The sequence below is a fragment of the Ctenopharyngodon idella genome, chromosome 12 (genome assembly GCF_019924925.1).
Source record: "Ctenopharyngodon idella isolate HZGC_01 chromosome 12, HZGC01, whole genome shotgun sequence".
NCBI lineage: Eukaryota > Metazoa > Chordata > Actinopteri > Cypriniformes > Xenocyprididae > Ctenopharyngodon > Ctenopharyngodon idella.
Genome location: NC_067231.1, coordinates 20,225,166 through 20,243,415, shown reverse-complemented (window position 1 = coordinate 20,243,415; position 18,250 = coordinate 20,225,166). Strand labels below are relative to the sequence as shown.

Here is an 18,250-nt window from a genome sequence, read left to right as displayed (position 1 = left end):
CAGACAAACTAGGTATTTATAATGGCTTTGTGGTATTGTGGGAATACTATATTTATTATTTAGCTTCTGAAGCACATCCAGTAAGCTGTGACTGGAAATATGTGCAAATATGTGGCACTGTTCCATTTATCAGATTATAGTAATGTATGTGGTTAGAAGCTCCTGGTTCCCCTTAGAAATGCAAGAGGTCGATTAATAAGTTACTTTGCAAAAAAAAAAAATCATTCCTTTTTTCTCTGCATGCTGCTGGGGATTTTTAGGGGAATTCTTGATTGATGGATTTCAGTACATAATTATAATTGTCTTTCCTCCACCATATCCCCTGGATTTTTTCCAAGTGTAACATTTGGCTGGATCTGGAGGGGGTTGGGGGTTATTGATTATGGCATTAGATTTCTCCTAGGGATAAATGAATGTGTGGTACTCCAAGTAAAAACAACATATAACAAACACAAATAAGATGTCATGACATTTCTAGCTATTTGAATGAACATTAACAAATGATCTAATGTGCATTTTAGGCCTATATGCAGTGTTGGGTGTAATTAATTACTAAGTAATCTAATTACTTTTCCCCTGAAAGTAAGGGATTACTGTATAGACTATAATGACTATACAACAATTCTGTATAAAACAATAGTGGATTTAACATCAGATTTTAATGTTATAATGTATGTGTTTAATGTAACCTTCTCCCTTTACACACGTTGGTCAGTTCAAGAATAATTTATGCAATTGTATATTGTTTATTTGTAAGAATCAAAAGTGCAGTTTTGTGTCTGTCCTTGTATTGTTCAATTGATCGAGGTTGATATGGGATTTAGAATCTAATGACACTTTTGGATGTAATTAGTAGCTAGTAATTAACTACTTTTTTAGAGTAACATACCCAACACTGCCTATATGCATAAATGCTAGTTAATACTGTGGGATTACAAATTTAAGAATCTGTTTAAGATCTGTTGATCCTACATCCTGACAGAACATCACATGAAATACTAAGGTGAAGTGTATTTAGCATTTTAAGGTAAAGATGAGATTTTAAAGATTTTATCATAAGAAACCTTTATAATCAAAAGGCTATACAATATACACAATTGAAGAAAAGCAATACACTAAATTTGTAGAGTAACATAAATACAGTCATTTCAGGATATCAAGATATATAGGATTTCAGTTTTAGGAGTCTTTGGTACAGAACACAGTGGAAGTCAATAAAAAAAATCTTTTATTAAAAGGCAAAATATTGACATTGAAAGCACACTCAGACAAATGTGTACATGTTAAAACAGATCATTCATTTACATTTTGTTTTATTTTCACATCAAGTTGAATGATTATGCGAACACACATTTGTCTTGAAACATGTTGTAATATTTCATATATATTTAGTAGCCTACCTATTTACATAGGATATACAGTACATAGCTGCAAAGTTATATCTGATGTATTGTTCTGGCCTTTTGAAAATAAGCTGCCTTGTTCTAAAATTACTGACTTTTGGTCATTCGCTTTAATCATATTTATTTTAAATATATTTATTTTTAGTAAATTAATGCAACTTGTCCAGTTCATCTCATTATCAATTTCATTTGAGGTGCCCAATGCAAAGCTATTGTAAAAACAGTCATTTTGCTTTGGGTTAGTGCAACAATTAAACATTGGAAGAAAAGATCATTTAGCATATAAAAGAATCCTGTTTAACTTTACATTTATTTGGAAATTAATTCAACATATTACTTATACAACAACAAATATATCTTAAAATCAGTCTTGTTTTCAGACTATGACAATTAGCACTCGGTAGGTAACAACAGGTAAAGAAGCTGGAGTTTAGGGTGAAGCCTGAGTATTTTTCTGTACTCATTGTGACAATTCATCTGTCATTACTGAGAAAAAAAAGAGTGAAACTATTAGTATATTTGTGTGTATACATTTGTATTCCCTTTTGTGTTGTTTGCATGCATCTACCTGATTACTTTTGAATGTTGTAGGAGAAACATAGATGGGCTCGTGGATCAAGGGTGATGGCAGTTCGTGTGTAACACATTTTGAATGACCCCACTCAGCTTTCTGTCATTAACACAATATAGATGATGATATTATTGCCTTGTCTTATTAGATTACAATTTAAGTCCATTAATAATCAGAATAAGTGAAGTGAACTCATAAAGCAAAGGGTTAAATAAATCCCATTACAATAAGCAATGTTTTTAAAATTAAAAACCTGTTGTTGTTGTTTTCAACTTGTTTGATATAATCAGTATCAGTGCCACAAAAATGAGAGTCACATAGACTAATTATGGTGACCTCTCATGCTTAACTTGAATCATGTTTAGTGATACTAAACTGTGCCACTCTTTGTTCTTTACAATTGTTCTCAAAAATAGTTGGGAAACTTAAATAAATAAAGTACTAAAGAGTTATTATTATCATTAGGGATCATAAAACCTGAAATACCAGTTGACCACAAACCAGTCCTATTTGTACCTTCAATGAGCTAACATACCTGCTCATCGTTTTCTGGTTGTGGAAGTTCTGTGATGTGTCTCTTTGACCCAAATGTCTGCGTGACAGATGTTTAATTCAGATTATTTAACTAAAAGAAGATATTTTGAACACCATGCACAATTATCTATGATTTTCAAGTCAGAAATGTAAAAACATTACCTTGGGATCCAACAGTCTGTGTGGACGATTATTTAAGATGTCATATAAAGCAGTGAACCATTTTTCCATCTCCCAACTGCACAAATATGTTATATTGCGTCATTCAGAGACTAGTCGAATCATATCATGAGTATTTTTAAAACAAATGACAAAATGTAATACATTTCTGTAAAAGTCATCTCTTTAAGTATACTTATCATATATAGACTGTATATATACACATTTCCACTCAATTTACAACATAAAGAGAACAACAATAATTCACTGAACAATGCAACTGAACAAAGCAAACACATTAAGGACAAACCTGTTTTCTCCGATAAGGAAGTATTCTCTATCTGGTAGTTTAATAAACATTACGCATGAGGCAGAACATCTGAAATTGTTATGAATCCAGTCCCACATTTTATGCATCTCAGGGTTTAAGAACATGAATGTGATCCTATAAGGACAGACAGAAAATCAGATGTGAATTCTGTAGCCTTACTGTACAATAGTTATTGAGTAAGGAAAATTTGTCAAGACAAACTATGGTGTTGAATAGTTGGCAGACAGGTTATAGGTTTGATGAGGTAGACCAGTGCTGGAGAGTGCAATTATTGAACATACTTATACAAGTCGATGTCTCCCAGTGGTTTGTTCATCTCATCATTTTTGTAGTACTTAAGCTGGCATGTGTTGTTATTGTACTTTAGAAGAACAAAAAACCTCCGTTTCCAAGATTTCTGCAAAACAAATATACAGCATGAGATAAATTACTGTAGAAAAGAGAATCTCTCATTAAAGCAGTTTACACAAAAATGAAAATTCTGTCTTCATTTACTAACCCTCAAGTTGTTTCAAACCTTTATGTATTTCTTTGTTCTGCTGAACACAAAGGAAGATATTTGGAAGAATGTCAGTAACCAAACAGATCTGGCCCCCCATTGACTACTATAGTATTTATCTTTACTACTATGGCAGTAAATGGGGGGTGAGATCTGTTTGGTTACTGACTTTCTTCCAAATATCTTCCTTTGTGTTCAGCAGAACGAAGAAACTCATACAGGTTTGGAACATCTTGAGGGTGAGTAAATGAAGACAGAATTTTCAGTTTTGGGTGAACTATCTCTTTAATGTGCTGAAAAACCTGTTCTGCTCTTTCAGAGAAACATACCTGGGTCTTGAACTGATTCTCTGGGGGAGATTTGTAAAGATATCCAGAACACATTTGCTCCTCGGCACCATGTATGTAAAATGCATAGTTTTTATCTGCAGGGACAAATAATCTATTTAAAACTAAGCCGTATGTTATGTAGATCACATACTATTAAAAAGAACATACCTGCCATTTTACAGTTTTGGTGAGAAATGGAATGCTGTGAGGGAACAGAATAAGGTGTGGTTACATTGATTTCAAGTGCCAAATGTTTTAAATTCAAGGTGTTCATAAATGGAACAATTACACTGTCAGGACCCCACACACAACTCTCCATAGGCGTAATGTTTTTATATACTGTACAAACTGTATATTCTATCCCCTAACCCTACCCCTAAACCTACCCATCACAGAAAACTTCCTACATTTTTACATGTTCAAGAACACATCATTTAGTATATTTATTAATCCATTTTCCTCAAGAGGGACCAAATGGCTGGTCCCCACAATGTAATATAAACATGTACACACACAAACAGAAACCTATTCCTGACCTAAATATAGTTTTGTTTTACATATTAATTCAGATGGTATATTAATAAATAAATGCTAAATGGTGAATATAATCTAACTTCCTATCATTGATGCTGCCATACATTATGTAAATCAGACACCACAATTTTTTAGCTTTAGCTCTTCTGCTGCAGCAATCAAAATTATTTAAGTAATGCCTTTTAATGCAAAAGGCATGATTTTAATATTATTATATGACTGAAAATTACAGTTTCTGTACCTGAGATAGATGCTCCCTGTCTGTGAGAACACAAAATGTGGTTAAAACATATGAGGAAGTTTACACCAAAGATGCCAATCTTAGAGGTGATGTCACAAGGAAGGCGGTGATTTAAACATATTTTGTTATGTACTTGAACAACAAATAGAAGGTAAAAAGAAGTACAAGAAACACTAATGCCACTATTCAAATAGGGTGAGACTAACATATATATTATCTCTGCAATATACATTATTGCCACATATTGCATGTTATTACCAGATTTACAGTCTGACATTGAAGGTGAAGTCACTTCTCCCAGTACTTTTATGTTGATCTGAATAGGTTTCCTGAACACTTCCCGTCTGCCATTGGTCATGAAAACAGATAGCCCCTCCCCAAACTCACGTTATTGGTGGAGCCAAAATTGATGTGTGGAGATAGTGTGGATTTTCAAACAAACAGAGCAGTGAGTCTCATTCTCTAATAATTGTGTTTATTTCACACAAAAAAATACTAAAAACTGTATTTATTTGTGTAAGTAATTAGGCTACTCTCAATTTTTTATTTTTTTTACATTTCATCTCAGTTTACATTTACATAGATGTAGTGCAGATAGAAAAGTACACTTGTACTGTCGTGCCGTGTTGTTTCACACATCTATGAACAGAAGTGTCAGTTTCAGCATATTTCTATGAATTTTGCAAGGGTGCAATCCAGACAAAAGTTTTCTCTGCTACATTCCTGAAGTCAGCTTCAAAGAAACTTGACACCTTACCTTACACTTAGTGTAAAAAAAACCTGCCCTAATTTCCAGCAATACTTTAAAATATCAATCAAAGAGTCATCGGCAACTCGCGTCAGTTCCCACACACGCCTGCTCGTCCAGTGACGTGAGGCTGAATAATAATTGTTTGATGGCATTGTGACAAGAAGTTGGCCATGATGTATCAGGCATAGAAAGACAGGCGGCAGCTGCAGGTGGCTTGGCACAGGCCTCAATCCAAACATTCCTATTCATACGCCATTCATAGAATTTGTATCAGTCATTACAAGGGCTAACAGGGTCAAGGCTGAAGCCTATAATTAGTGCTACCTGCTCCATAAGTGCTTTTGAACTATTTGGAATTTGTCCCAGTTGCGACACGCAAACTTAAAATGCGCAAAACTTAAAACTTTTAACTTAAAACACATCTGTAGAACCCTGTCAAATTTTTCCTCAACGATTAAACTGGACACCCAGATTTAAACATCTAAATATTAGGTGTTGCGAAACAATCATCAACACTTTCAAAAGTCTTCCATGTGAGACGGTGATATAAATAGATGCTTTGTTTGGCTAGAAGTGCTGCTTCCCTTCTCTTTTGGCCACAATGTACTCAGAATACAGCAGGCCCAGTACAGCTCCTTCAGTCCTTCAGCCAGATTTACGGACCACAGTCGTACAATACGAATACTTCCCAGGGCACAGGAGCAACAGATGGACCGTCACCCCTCCCACATCCTTGGCATTTTAACCGTACAGTATAAAGCTCAAAGTTTGGGGCTTAGGCTAGTCATTTGCCAGTGGAGAACAAGACTGGAAAGAAAACCAAACCAATCAAATTAAGTGAAGAACTTGGAGTTCAGAAGTCAATGATGAAGGCACAAACCCAGGTAAATAGTCAGTGAATTTCTATTCATTATGATGGATATTTTCAACTTGATTTTGACTTTTGAATAATATAAAATTCAAGGACACCCCAATAAAACATCAGGAGCACTTGAAGAGACAAAGAGACATTCTGGCTTTCCGAATGAAGAAGCTGTCATCAAAACAATCTGACTTTAATGTAAGTTGGCGAAACTTCCATTAACATCTGTAAGTATGATAAATGCAAAGCTTTAAATATGGCAGTCAGGTTTGTTGTATCTTATTGAGTATCTTTTATTATTCCACAGAGAAAGACAGCAACTCTAAAAGAGAAGATTAAGAAAAAATATGATGACATGAAGAGGGTTTTGGATGAGGATTTTAGAATTACACTAAGCCAGCTGGATCTTGAGACAGAGGCCATGGAGAGAACTGTTGAGGACAGCATTGAGAAGTGCTACCGCCTCACGCAGGAAATCGATCAGCAGCTCGCTGAACTATCGGCACAGATGGAGAAAGATCAACAGGGTCAAGAGAAGGTGCATTTTTAGTCCAGAATGGTGTTGTGTAGTAGTACATTTTTAGATGGAAAAATTACATAGCTGAGGTAGTAACCAAATGAAGGCTTGAACCTTTTTGTGCTCTTGAGCACTTAACTCCAAATTGCTTTAGACCAGTTTTTTTTTTAATGCCAAGGACCCTCAAATGCGATTCCTCAAATACAGTGGTCAACATTTGAATTGGATCAAAACCTTTCATCAAAGTTGTCCTTCTTTTTTTGATCCACTTCAAATGTTGACTACTGTATAAAGGCAGCTAAACTATCGTTCAGAATATAACTCTTTTGTTTAGCAAAGACACTTTGAATTGATCAAAAGCGGCAGTAAAACAGTTTCCACAAAAATATTAAGCAGCTCGACTGATTTTAACATTGATAATAATAAGAAATAATTCTTGAGCACTAGATAGGCATATTAGAATGATTTTTGAAGGATCATGTGACACTGAAGACCGGAGTAATGGCTTCTGAAAATTCAGCTTTGCATCACAGGAATAAATTACATTTTTAAAAATATTCAAATAGAAACATTTATTTTAAATTATAATAATAATTCACAATATTACTGTATTTTTGATTAAATAAATGCAGCCCTGGCACCATGAAAGACTTATTTCAAAAACATTTAAAAAATCATATTTGTGACTTGAATGTAGTGTATATATTTTCTTGTGTAAAACCCATTTATACAGTTTGATGAAATAATAAGAATGATATTGTAAAGATAATTAAATACTTTGGTTTTATATTGTCATTGTAATAAAGCAAACTGTTAAAACATTATCTGAAAATATTTTAGAGATTAATTGAATTTTTTCCACAATTTTCGTACTCTTAGGAACTGTAGTGCCGTCAGATTACAATAATTACAGTGGAATTCGTCCCAGTTGCAACACGCAAACTTAAAACACACAAAATGTAAAACTTAAACTTAAAACACAGCTGTAGATAAGAACCCTGTCAAATTTTTCCTCAACGGTTAAATTGGACACCCAGATTTAAACATCTAAATTAGGTGTTGCGAAACATGCATCAACACTTTCAAAAGTCTTCCATGTGAGACGGTGATATAAATAGATGCTTTGTTTGGCTAGATAGTGCTGTCAGATTACAATAATTACATTTGATTTCATGATTCCTGATCAGAAAGCAGAATTAAATATTAATTTTATAAAAATATTTTTAAAAAAATGCTAAAATATTTAATTATCTTAAGTGCACATGTTAACTATATATAACAGCTTTAAAAATCTTTTATATATATATATATATTTTTTTTTAAATCAATCAATCTTTTTTTTTTTTTTTGCAGAAATGTAGTGCATTTTGCAGAGACGTAGTGCAATTGCTTTGGATTAAAGTTGCTGCTCCATAGTTAAATTAAGGCAAATGCAATGTGGAAATGTTCTCCAAATAGCTTACTTTTTCAACTCTAATATCTCCACCTCTCTTTTACTTACAGACGTCAGAGATGGAAGAAAGGTAAGTAGTGTTGCACTTTTAGGAATTTGGTTTCTAGCTGGTCCATGACAGAAATTTGAGTTCAAAAAGTATGTACCACTCTAAAGTTACTGGAATAGCATTGTTTTTGAATTTAAATGGTTTTCTTGTTTTGACAAATTTGTGAGACGGAAATGGGCCAAGCATTTAATCAAGCATGCAATCTGAAGTTTCTGCACAACAGTACTTCCTTCTTGTGTGGCATGAGCATTTTTCTGCACATATTCTTCCTTGTTTATAGGATAATAGAGACTCTGAAGAAGACTGACCCAGAGTTAATACAGATGGATGAATTTAAGAATGAACAACTGCTCTGCTTAACCATCAACCTGCTACTGTTCATACGCTCTCAGGTTCCTGTAACCAAGAAACTCTTCCAAAGCTGTGAGAATCTTCACATTTTCACATGAGAGTTACACTAGCACTTTTAGTATGTACAGCTAAAGCAACTTAACAAATACCTGTAATGTTTTGCATCATTCTAACACATGCTAAACCTGCCCCTAGCCAATCAGAGGACTCACAAGGAATTTGTTTCTATTTATAGAGTCTAATTTTATTATGCCTTTGGTACTTTCCATTTTTCAGATGCCCAAGAAGTTGTTTTGGATCCTGACTCTGCTCACCCAAAACTTGTTGTTTCCCCTAAGGGCGACTCAGTCACTTACACTGATACCTGGCAGGAAGTTTCTGAAAACCCCTCTCGATTTGACACCACCCTGAATGTAATTAGCCGAAAGGGCTTCACAGATGTTCGAAACTACTGGGAAGTGCAGGTTTCTGGGAAGACATACTGGGAACTAGGCCTCACATACCCTAAAATCCCCAGGAAGGGCCGAGAGGAGGACTGCTGGTTGGGACGGGGTCCAACGTCCTGGTGTGTTGAGTATTTCAATGGCGTCTACACAGCCTGGCACAATGGCGTTCCCCATGAGCTCACCCATGTAAGTGGGAGAACCTTCCAGCGCATTGGCATCTTCTCCAGCTCAGAGGGAGGTTTGATTTGTTTCTTGGGGGTCGACACCATGACGCCCTTGTACAGTTTTTGTGCAGGAACCTTCACAAACTTGCTCTACCAGGCTGTCTGTCCTGGCCATGAAAACCAAGGGACGAACAGGAACCCACTACTGATTTGCGATGCCTCAAAATCCGCCCCCACCTTGTGATGGACAACCAATGAGTGTTGGGGTCTGGGTTTATCTAAGTGAAAGAGGTTGTTGTTAAGCATAGCTTGCAATAAACCAAGTTGTTTAGTTTTTTTTTTTTTTTTTTGGAATGATTAGTCGGAAAATGTTCCTTAGTTTTGTTGTGTTCCTTACACTCTAAAAAATGCTGGGTTAAAAAAAGTTGGGTTGAAAATGGACAAACCCAGCAACTGGGTTAAATGTTTGCCCAACGTGCTGGGCAGTTTTATTTAACCCATCTATTGTTTAAAAATTACTATATGTCTGGCTTAAAATTAACCCAAAATAGGTTGCAAATTAAAAATCAGAAACATAATTACTAGAGGTAACAATAATAATGCAAAGATGAACATTTATTAATAAGCAATTCAATAAATGTTTATTGTTTAATTATTATTCATTAAACTTATTAATAAATATTCATTTTTAAAGTGTATATTTGACTGATATTTCTAGAACATATTTGTATAAAATAATCTGTGCCATTTTTAAAAAAATATATATTTTACTGTATGGATGGGAAACCATTTAAACATTTGGGGTCAGAAATATATATATATTTTTTAGATAAATTTATTGAGCAGGGGTGCATTAAATTGATCATATGTGACAGTAAATTATATTGTTTCACAAGATTTCTATTTCAAATAAATTCTGTTCTTTTGAACTTTCTGTTTATCAAAGCATCCTGAAAAAAATATTGCTGTTTCCACAAAAAAATATTGTGCAGTGCAAAGAAATGCAGCATAAGAAATGTTTCTTGATTATATTAGAATAATTTCTTAAGAATCATGTGACTGGAGTGATGATGCTGAAAATTCAGCTTTGCAGTCACAGGAAAAAAAGTACATTTAAAATATATTAAAGTAAAACAAACAAACAAACAAAACAGTTATTTTAAATTGGAATTTTTTTCACAATATTGCTGAATTTACTGTATTTTTTATTAAATAAATGCAGCCTTGGTGAGTATTAGAGACAAGAAATTAGTTCAATAAAGTCTTTTAATACAATAAAATAAGTCTTACAAAGGCATTCATTTGAAGTAAAGTAATTTAAACAAAAATCAGCCCCACTTTATACAGTGCAATGTTGACACAATGTAAAAAAAAAAAATTTCAGGGCACTTGTGCCAATAAGATCATTTATATTTTAATTGTTTTCTATAAACATTCCTATTATCCCAGTAAAGCATTTAAATTGATAAAACAATGCAGTAAAAAATTAAAGATAAAAATTGTTTTCCATTTCAAAACAAGTGGAGCTAACACTTCCTTTAATATAGTTGGAGCACTTCACTAATAATCCATGCATAAAAAAAGAGGGCCTTTCATTTGTGGCAGTCGGTCGGTTGCACAGGCTGGCGGATTGAGTGTGTGATCTGGAGGAACATTCAATAACTGAGAATGAAAATACAGAAAGGAAAAACTGTAGGACGAAGCACATCAGAACCTTCCATCAAGGTTCAAACAGCACATTAAGTCAGATGGATGATAAATGGTAAAAATGGTCTCCAGTAATTCAATAGCTGCCTCTGTAGATTATAGACGGATTTGGTACAAAACATTAGTAAATACTGTGTGAAGACTTTAAAGCTACAGTGTGGTCAAAATACACGGGACACATGCAGATCTGATTGCAGGTTTTCAGTGAATGCAAACTAACCAGCGAGGGATAAATGAATAGCTTTTAAAACCAGCCAGGTGTCAGCATTACTTCACTATTTGCCACTCCATTTCCATTCATGCCCTTTCTTTGACCCCCTTTGAAGAGCATTCTAGAATAACCAAACCAAACCAAACTGAAATGCTACAAATGGCCATTTATGCTTAGAGCTAATGCTTGAGTTGTTTTTTTCTAATTGTCAAAATAAAAACAGAACAACTGCAAAGTTTTTGTATGGTATTGCATGTCTTTTTTCAAATATTTGAAAAATATTTTATTACTACATTAATATGTAGTAGGGTAAAAGTGGCGGCAAACTTTCAAAGTTGGCAAAGCAACATGGATATTTGACAATGCCAGTTGACAAAGATCATATGTGACATTACTATTCTCTGGAATACTCTGAGGAAGTTGAAATAGAACATGGATTGAGAAGGTAGTGAACTCAAACAGGAAGTAGCACAGAGGAAGACCTTTTCGGTGTCCGTATGACCAGCATAACGTAAAAAAAATTGCTTTCACACACAAACTTCCAGCTGGGATCATCCCTGAATGTTGTGACCACTTGGTCGAGTGAAGTCAGTCGCTTGGTCAGTCAGTGGTCAGTCTTTGTGCACCTGATGTGTCTTTCTGCCTGCCATCCTGAAATATGCACCGTAAAAATTAGACTGAGGTTTCCCTCCTTATGGCGGATCAATGACAAAAAAGGATAACAATTTGGTTAATATTTACTGTTAAAAGATAACAATTTAAAAGTGTGCTACTATATAGTCCTTGGTAAGAAAATGTTTGTGCTGAGAAATGGCAGATGGATCACAGCATGTGGAGATAGTCTACTCAGATCAGTTGAAGTAGAGTTCTTTAGTCAACATGGACACCACACAAGGTATCTGTTTCTTCTCGCTAAAACGAGGGTCCTCTGACCAGGACTCGAAGCTGGTGGCCACCTTATAGTTGACCCGTGTGAGGATCTGCATGATCTCAAGTTGCTTGCCAAACTCACTAAGAACGTTACAGAGGGCCTGGACAAACCAGGACCCTCGGCCCGGATTCCTCCAGGAGTAGTAACCTGTGAGAACAAATTTGGAAGAATGTTAAAACTAACATGGTTTTGCAATATTTTAACCCAGGGCTGGGTATCTATTCTGATTTTGAGATTCACAACCTCTCAATTTGATTCAATTCTTATTCATCTGGGTAGATTTCAGTTTTAAAATCAATTTTGCTTACATCTGAAACAAACAAATATTTATATGTACAATTCATATACAAATATACACTACTGTTCAAAAGTTTGGGGTCAGTAAGATTGTTTTTTTTTTTTTTTTTTTATGAAAAAAGTCTCTTATGCTCACCAAGGCTGCATTTATTTAATCAGAAATACAGTAAAAACAGTAATATTGTGAAATATAATTAAAATTTACATTTTTTAAATTATTTTTAATATACTTTAAAATGTAATTTATTCCTGTGATAGCAAAGCAGCCATTTCTCCGGTCTTCAGTGTCACATGATCTTTCAGAAATCATTCTAATATGCTGATTTGCTGCTCAAGAAACATTTCTTATTATTAACAATGTTGAAAACAGTTGTGCTGCTTAATATTTTTGTGGAAACTGGTACGTTTTTCAGGATTCTGTGATACTGTTTTCAGGATGGAGAGACAGTTAAAAAGATCAACATTTATTTGAAACAAAATTTGTAACATTATATTTTTTCCTTATAGTCACTTTTAATCATTTCAGTGTGTACTTGCTGAATAAAAATATTGATTTCTTTCAAAAAAAAAAAAAAAAAAAAAACCCTTACTGTCCCCAAACCTTTTAATAGTATCTTACTAGCATATAAGTAAAACATAAATTAATAAATGAATAACTGTTACACATTTACTTTAAGTTAAACTATCCCAATACTTATGCTCACATTAGGCAAAGGGATGGAACTCTAAAAGTGCTGTACTTCTTAGTTGGTAAAACATTTTGTGTTGAAACAGTCAATAATAAAATGTGACATTCTGTTCTTCTGCCTCATATTAATCTTTTAATCATATTTATGAGATGTCTTGACACCACAGCTAACAAAGCAATTTTGTCTTTACTGTTCCAATACTTATGGAGGGCACTGTATATATATATATATATATAATACTCTATATATAATATATAATACTATATATATATATATATATATATATATAAACTCCTGAGTTTGTGATTCTTTTATGCTTGAATCATAAAAGCAATCTGTTCATGAATGAGGTGGTTACACTATGTTTTTGATTCACTAAAAAGAACTTGTTAAAGAGAACCTGAGTCAGTTGTTCATGAATTGGACTATTCTGGTCATTGCTGTTTGTTATTGTGTGCAACTCTAGAGGGCAACTCAAGACATGTTTTCTTGCTATCAAGACGTGTTTTCTTGCTATTATTTTCGTGGGACTCTTTGAAACAAACATTTCTGCATTCCATAACTCCGAGTAGACACATTACCTGGCACAGTTGAATATGCGAACAGGAAGTCTGCCTCTACCGGAATCTTGTGTCTTGGATTGGCATCTGTCTCTATCGTATCACTGGGCGGTCCTGAGTCAGTCTGTATGCCATCATCAAACTCTGAACCCCGACAAGCCTGCCAGTAAAAACACATGGCCATGTCAATATCTGCCTAAAGTGAACTTCAAAAAACATAGGCTCACTCCGGGTATGGTGCGACTGAAATAGCATTAAAAACAATAGACACCGTTGTATGAAGGTGCTCCATTTTCTCCTCCTTCACTTCTTCCTCATCCTCCTCTCTCCTCCCCAAATCCTCCTGTAGCCCTGCTCCTCTTACCTGGATGAAAAAGAGCTTCGGCTTGCCCACAAGGCTCTTGCACATGTCTCCTTTAAAGAGCGAGGTCATGCTCTTGATGGGTATGGCTCCGTCAGTGCCGTAAATCATGCCCTCCTCACCGTGGCTCAGCAAGATGCAGGCGAAGCATGAGCTGTCGCTGTGGTCCTCTTCTGAGACTGAAGTACATACAGACAAAATATGTGAGAGAAGAAAATGCAAACTGTTTTGTTACACTATCAACTTTAGTTATCTTAATGCAGAGAAACTGGGGGTTTGCCAACAGCAGGGGATGCACTAAACAATTTGGGCCACTAAACAGTAGAGGGCAGCAGATTCAATACTGAAAAGCATAGCTAAAAATCGTTCCATTGGTGTCATTAAAGCCAATATTTGTGTTTTTCCATGCATACTTGTAATGTAATTAGCTAAGCAACACACTAACACCTAACAGCCTATGTAGAACAATCCAAAACGGTCATTTATGAGGTTTCATGATAGTCATAGTGCATTAGAAATCAGGTGCCTATGTAGTCAGATAATAGTGAGGCAGCTCAATAGATTTTGGAACAGAACTTTACACAAACAACAATCAAAACAACATATGCCATTATGCATTCTTCCAGCAATCAGGCAACCCTACCACATTCCGCAAATGTTCCATAACATGTTTTAGATTTTTTTTTCCTGATATGCAATACTCAAATATGTTCTTATATTTCATGTTTTTAATAAAATCATTTCCCAGCAGAATTATGTAAGCCTAATTTGTAAACCGGATGTGGCATTTTAATGGTCTGGGGTAAAGATGAATATTTTAGCCACTCACCTTTTTTAAGTAGCCGCTCCATATTCTTACAGGTCTGGTCATTGTAGATGGAAACGTCAAAGCCCAAGCTTTTAAAACACTTGAACAGCTCTCCAGCATCCTTATCTGTGCCATTGCGTACATTCATCCCTTAAACACAGAGCACAAAGTTAGCGGCGTTAATCTAACTACGCATCAACCTAGTAACTTTAAATAACTGTCAACACTTAACAGTTTTATTTTCTTGTAATTTTTTAAAGGTAGTCACATTAATGTCTGTGGTGTTTTTACATAAACTATGGTTACTATGGTAAATGTTTGTAAGAAAAGTCAAAGATGAGCAAGTAGACTGTCTTTTTTGACTCATTACTTTAGTATCCTAATGTTTTTATACATAAAAATCCTTTTTTTTAATTTTGCATCAATATACAGGTGAGCAAATCTGATTTTTTCCACATCGCAATTTTAGATCCCAATTTCAACAAATCATTTGTCATTAAAAGAAATGTTTTCAGAAAAAAAAAAACACCTTTATATCAATGACAAATAATCAGCTGTTTTTGGGTTAAGCAATTCAATATTGATTGTTCAATAGGAAGACATGGAGATGAAGACTCACCTGTCTTTTCATCAAAGTTCTTGTTGTTGATGATGATGCACTTGCCAACGTGCTGGTGGCTCATCTTATACTGGAATGTTGGTGAAACAATCCTGTAATGGCTTTCAGAAGATTGCTCTTTTTCCTGCAACTTCCCATCCTTCTTCTTACTGAAAGACAGAGATGAACAATTAACCAATCTATTACAGGACCTTCATTCAAAAAAATCTTAATATATAAGAATGTAGGGTGTTCTATGAGACATTAGGACACAGCAAAATAATAATAATAAAAAGCTCCTCTGTAAGTCAATCCAACCTCAAGCAAAATACAACCCATGCCCATCAGGGAATAGGAAATGGCAGCTAACCAGGATTTCCAGCCTCATGAAGACAATTAAATTCCCTTATCGATCATAATATAAGCTGCATGGTGTCCCAAAGAAATAATATTCCACATGCCTGAGGGAAAATTCTCACAGACGTCTCATATCTCCATTGTCAAATATCCAAAGAATCCATCCAGATTAGTAGGCCACAGTGGACACTGGGGTGTACAATATGTGCCAGTATTCCAGAAGAGCCTAGTCATCACGTTACCCAACCACAACAATGGGTTCCTGCCTATACACACTCTCTCGCACACATGAACAGTGGATCACAGGTGTCCCATGTGATATGAGGCAGCAAGCCCCCCCCCCCCCCTCCAACTAGACCCTACATCATATCCCATCTGAGCGCTCTCCTACCTGGGCTCTTCATTAAATGGTACCCCACTCTGCATTGAAACGAGCTTCTCTTCCTTCTAGATCTGCTGAATTTGGCTCAAATTTTAGGCTCTTTTGGGTGGATTTTTTCCTTGTCGTGTGGTGTGGTCTGTGCTAGGATCCTGGCATGCTCTATACTCTATAAAGAGTGGAGCGGTGGCTCCGCTGGGCAGGGGCGGCGCACGCTACCTGAGTCAGCACACACGCCACCCCCCAGAGCTTTCGAAAGGGCTATTCAAACCCATCGACCAGGGTCATGCAGGACATGAGCACACCTCTACTGACAAACATACTATCAAACTTACATATTAGGGCTGTTACTCAGGGCAAGAATACTCAAAAGTGCCTGAATAATAGGCCACCAAATGTACAATCTCTTCACATAGGTGATTTTGTTTATTTACAAGGAAACTAGCCCAATATAATTCTAAATATGCAGATGTTTTCATATTGAAGAGCTATGAAAGGTTATTCTGAACATCTCAAAACACATTCAAACACAGCCTATATGATGCAAGTGTTACACCACCCATGTCATTTACAAAGAGGACTGTGGCGCCATCCAGTGGCCTTTAACATCTGAAGACTACTTTCAACTTTTTTTAATGATAATCACAGAAGTTTTTTCCTCTCTTAAAAAACAGGTTAGGTCACTAGTCGTGGCTGATACTGCACATTGCATAAATGAATGGATGGATGGACAGACAGACAGAGAAAAAAACAATCTCACCTGCCAAAGAGGATAAATCTCCCTTTGCGATCAGGTTTTGCATCTGTCACGTCTCCTTCTCCATAGTGCTCTTGGTCCTCCTCCAGCACCATACTCTCAGCAGCAGGGGGTTCTTTATCCATTCTGGAGCAAAAATGAAAGCTGTTACTGATCTGACATGTTGACACACTACAAAAATTTACCACTGTAACAGTAGTTTCCACCAAAAATATTCCAAGGGTACTACTTGGTATTGTCTACCACGGACATCAAAATAAGTTATTTAAATGAAAGAAAGGTTCTTTGAAAAAGAGCCCATATTAATTCACCATGATTTTATAGTAGTGTAAATAACTGTTTCTATGGTAAATTTCTTGCCAATGTCATAAAGTCCCTTTCAAACAGTAGTGGACTGTGTATTACTCAAATAACTTTTACTTTCACTTCGTGATGGATGTATAATTATATATATTTTAAAAAAATATCTATTTATAAAAATAAATAAAACTCCTATGTTTATGAATGAGCATTGTTGGAGCTGATGAAGTAAAGCTCTATGACATGAAGTGTAGCTATAGTAGGATAAGACAGACAGAGGTTCACAGCGTTGGTTAACACCCACAGATAATCGTCGAGGGTAACATTGTACAATTACTTTAGCAATGTTGATGCTAGTTTAGTTTTAAGCATTTACATAAAGTATGTAATTTTTTCTACAGCTAAAGGTTTTGCGAGCTGTAAATGTCCCCCTAAAACTTTCCGATTTGTTGGGTTTACTGGCCTATCTGTCTTTCTAACGTGTTTAACATTTGAATAACAGGATCAAACTTGTTTACAAACTTAAGTTTGGAATAATAAATATATACATTTTGATTTCGTAAAACGTCAGTGCGTAATGATAATGCAACACAGAATTTGTTACTTACAGTTACAGTAGTAACGTTAGCTAAACAAAGATGATCAGTACAGCGTAGCTTGATGTTTTCATAACATCACTATGTCGTTATTCTCGAAACTTACATTTCTGTTGCATCAGCCTCTGTTTTGTTCATTGTTCTTCCAAATAAGTCCAAGGACGCAACACTGAGAAAATGAAACTACTTAAACTAACGATCTTCCACTTCCACTCCGAGTGTCTAATGAATATTTAAAGACACAGAGTCCTAGATGAAGTGAAAAATAGCGCGCATACTTCCTGTATAATATTCAATAGGATATAATTCAAACAACTGAATGGTATTACTTGATATTAGTCAGAACATTATTTAAACATAAACATTATTTATTTATAGATTTGTATTTATAGATTTAAACGTATTATATATACAACATTACATAATAATATTATTAATAATACTAATAATATGTGTGTGCTGTAAGAAAGATAATGGTACAGCACCGTTTGGTCAATATTATTTA

General features: G+C 35.1%; 2 protein-coding genes and 1 long non-coding RNA gene across 5 annotated transcripts; 1 reads left to right on the top strand and 2 right to left on the bottom strand.

Annotated features, from left to right (window-relative positions):
* Positions 1 to 1,211: 1,211 nt before the first annotated feature.
* LOC127523838 (uncharacterized) lies at positions 1,212 to 4,670 on the bottom strand. Its single transcript, XR_007932954.1, has 9 exons — positions 4,602 to 4,670; positions 3,995 to 4,028; positions 3,827 to 3,921; positions 3,280 to 3,395; positions 2,978 to 3,112; positions 2,671 to 2,746; positions 2,510 to 2,566; positions 1,972 to 2,073; positions 1,212 to 1,889 (listed from the first exon to the last, which is right to left on the bottom strand). It is a non-coding gene; the product is annotated as an uncharacterized LOC127523838 (long non-coding RNA).
* A 1,431-nt stretch (positions 4,671 to 6,101) lies between these two features.
* On the top strand, positions 6,102 to 10,546 carry si:ch211-28p3.4 (probable E3 ubiquitin-protein ligase TRIML1). Of its 2 annotated transcripts, none has more exons than XM_051914939.1 (6): positions 6,102 to 6,236; positions 6,317 to 6,412; positions 6,522 to 6,752; positions 8,235 to 8,254; positions 8,514 to 8,656; positions 8,861 to 10,546. In XM_051914939.1, exons 1-6 carry the CDS (start codon positions 6,216 to 6,218, stop codon positions 9,436 to 9,438), a joined length of 1,089 nt encoding a protein of 362 aa, XP_051770899.1. In that variant the 5' UTR covers positions 6,102 to 6,215; the 3' UTR covers positions 9,439 to 10,546. The 2 variants fall into 2 exon arrangements, with proteins under 2 accessions (XP_051770899.1, XP_051770900.1); XM_051914940.1 differs by having other exon boundaries at positions 8,923 to 9,070.
* On the bottom strand, positions 10,443 to 18,015 carry casp7 (caspase 7, apoptosis-related cysteine peptidase). 2 transcript variants are annotated; one of them, XM_051914942.1, is made up of 7 exons: positions 17,852 to 18,015; positions 16,853 to 16,975; positions 15,378 to 15,526; positions 14,780 to 14,908; positions 13,954 to 14,129; positions 13,611 to 13,749; positions 10,443 to 12,190 (listed from the first exon to the last, which is right to left on the bottom strand). In XM_051914942.1, exons 1-7 carry the CDS (start codon positions 17,881 to 17,883, stop codon positions 11,964 to 11,966), a joined length of 975 nt encoding a protein of 324 aa, XP_051770902.1. In that variant the 5' UTR covers positions 17,884 to 18,015; the 3' UTR covers positions 10,443 to 11,963. The 2 variants fall into 2 exon arrangements, with proteins under 2 accessions (XP_051770902.1, XP_051770903.1); XM_051914943.1 differs by having other exon boundaries at positions 17,758 to 17,905.
* Positions 18,016 to 18,250: the final 235 nt, after the last annotated feature.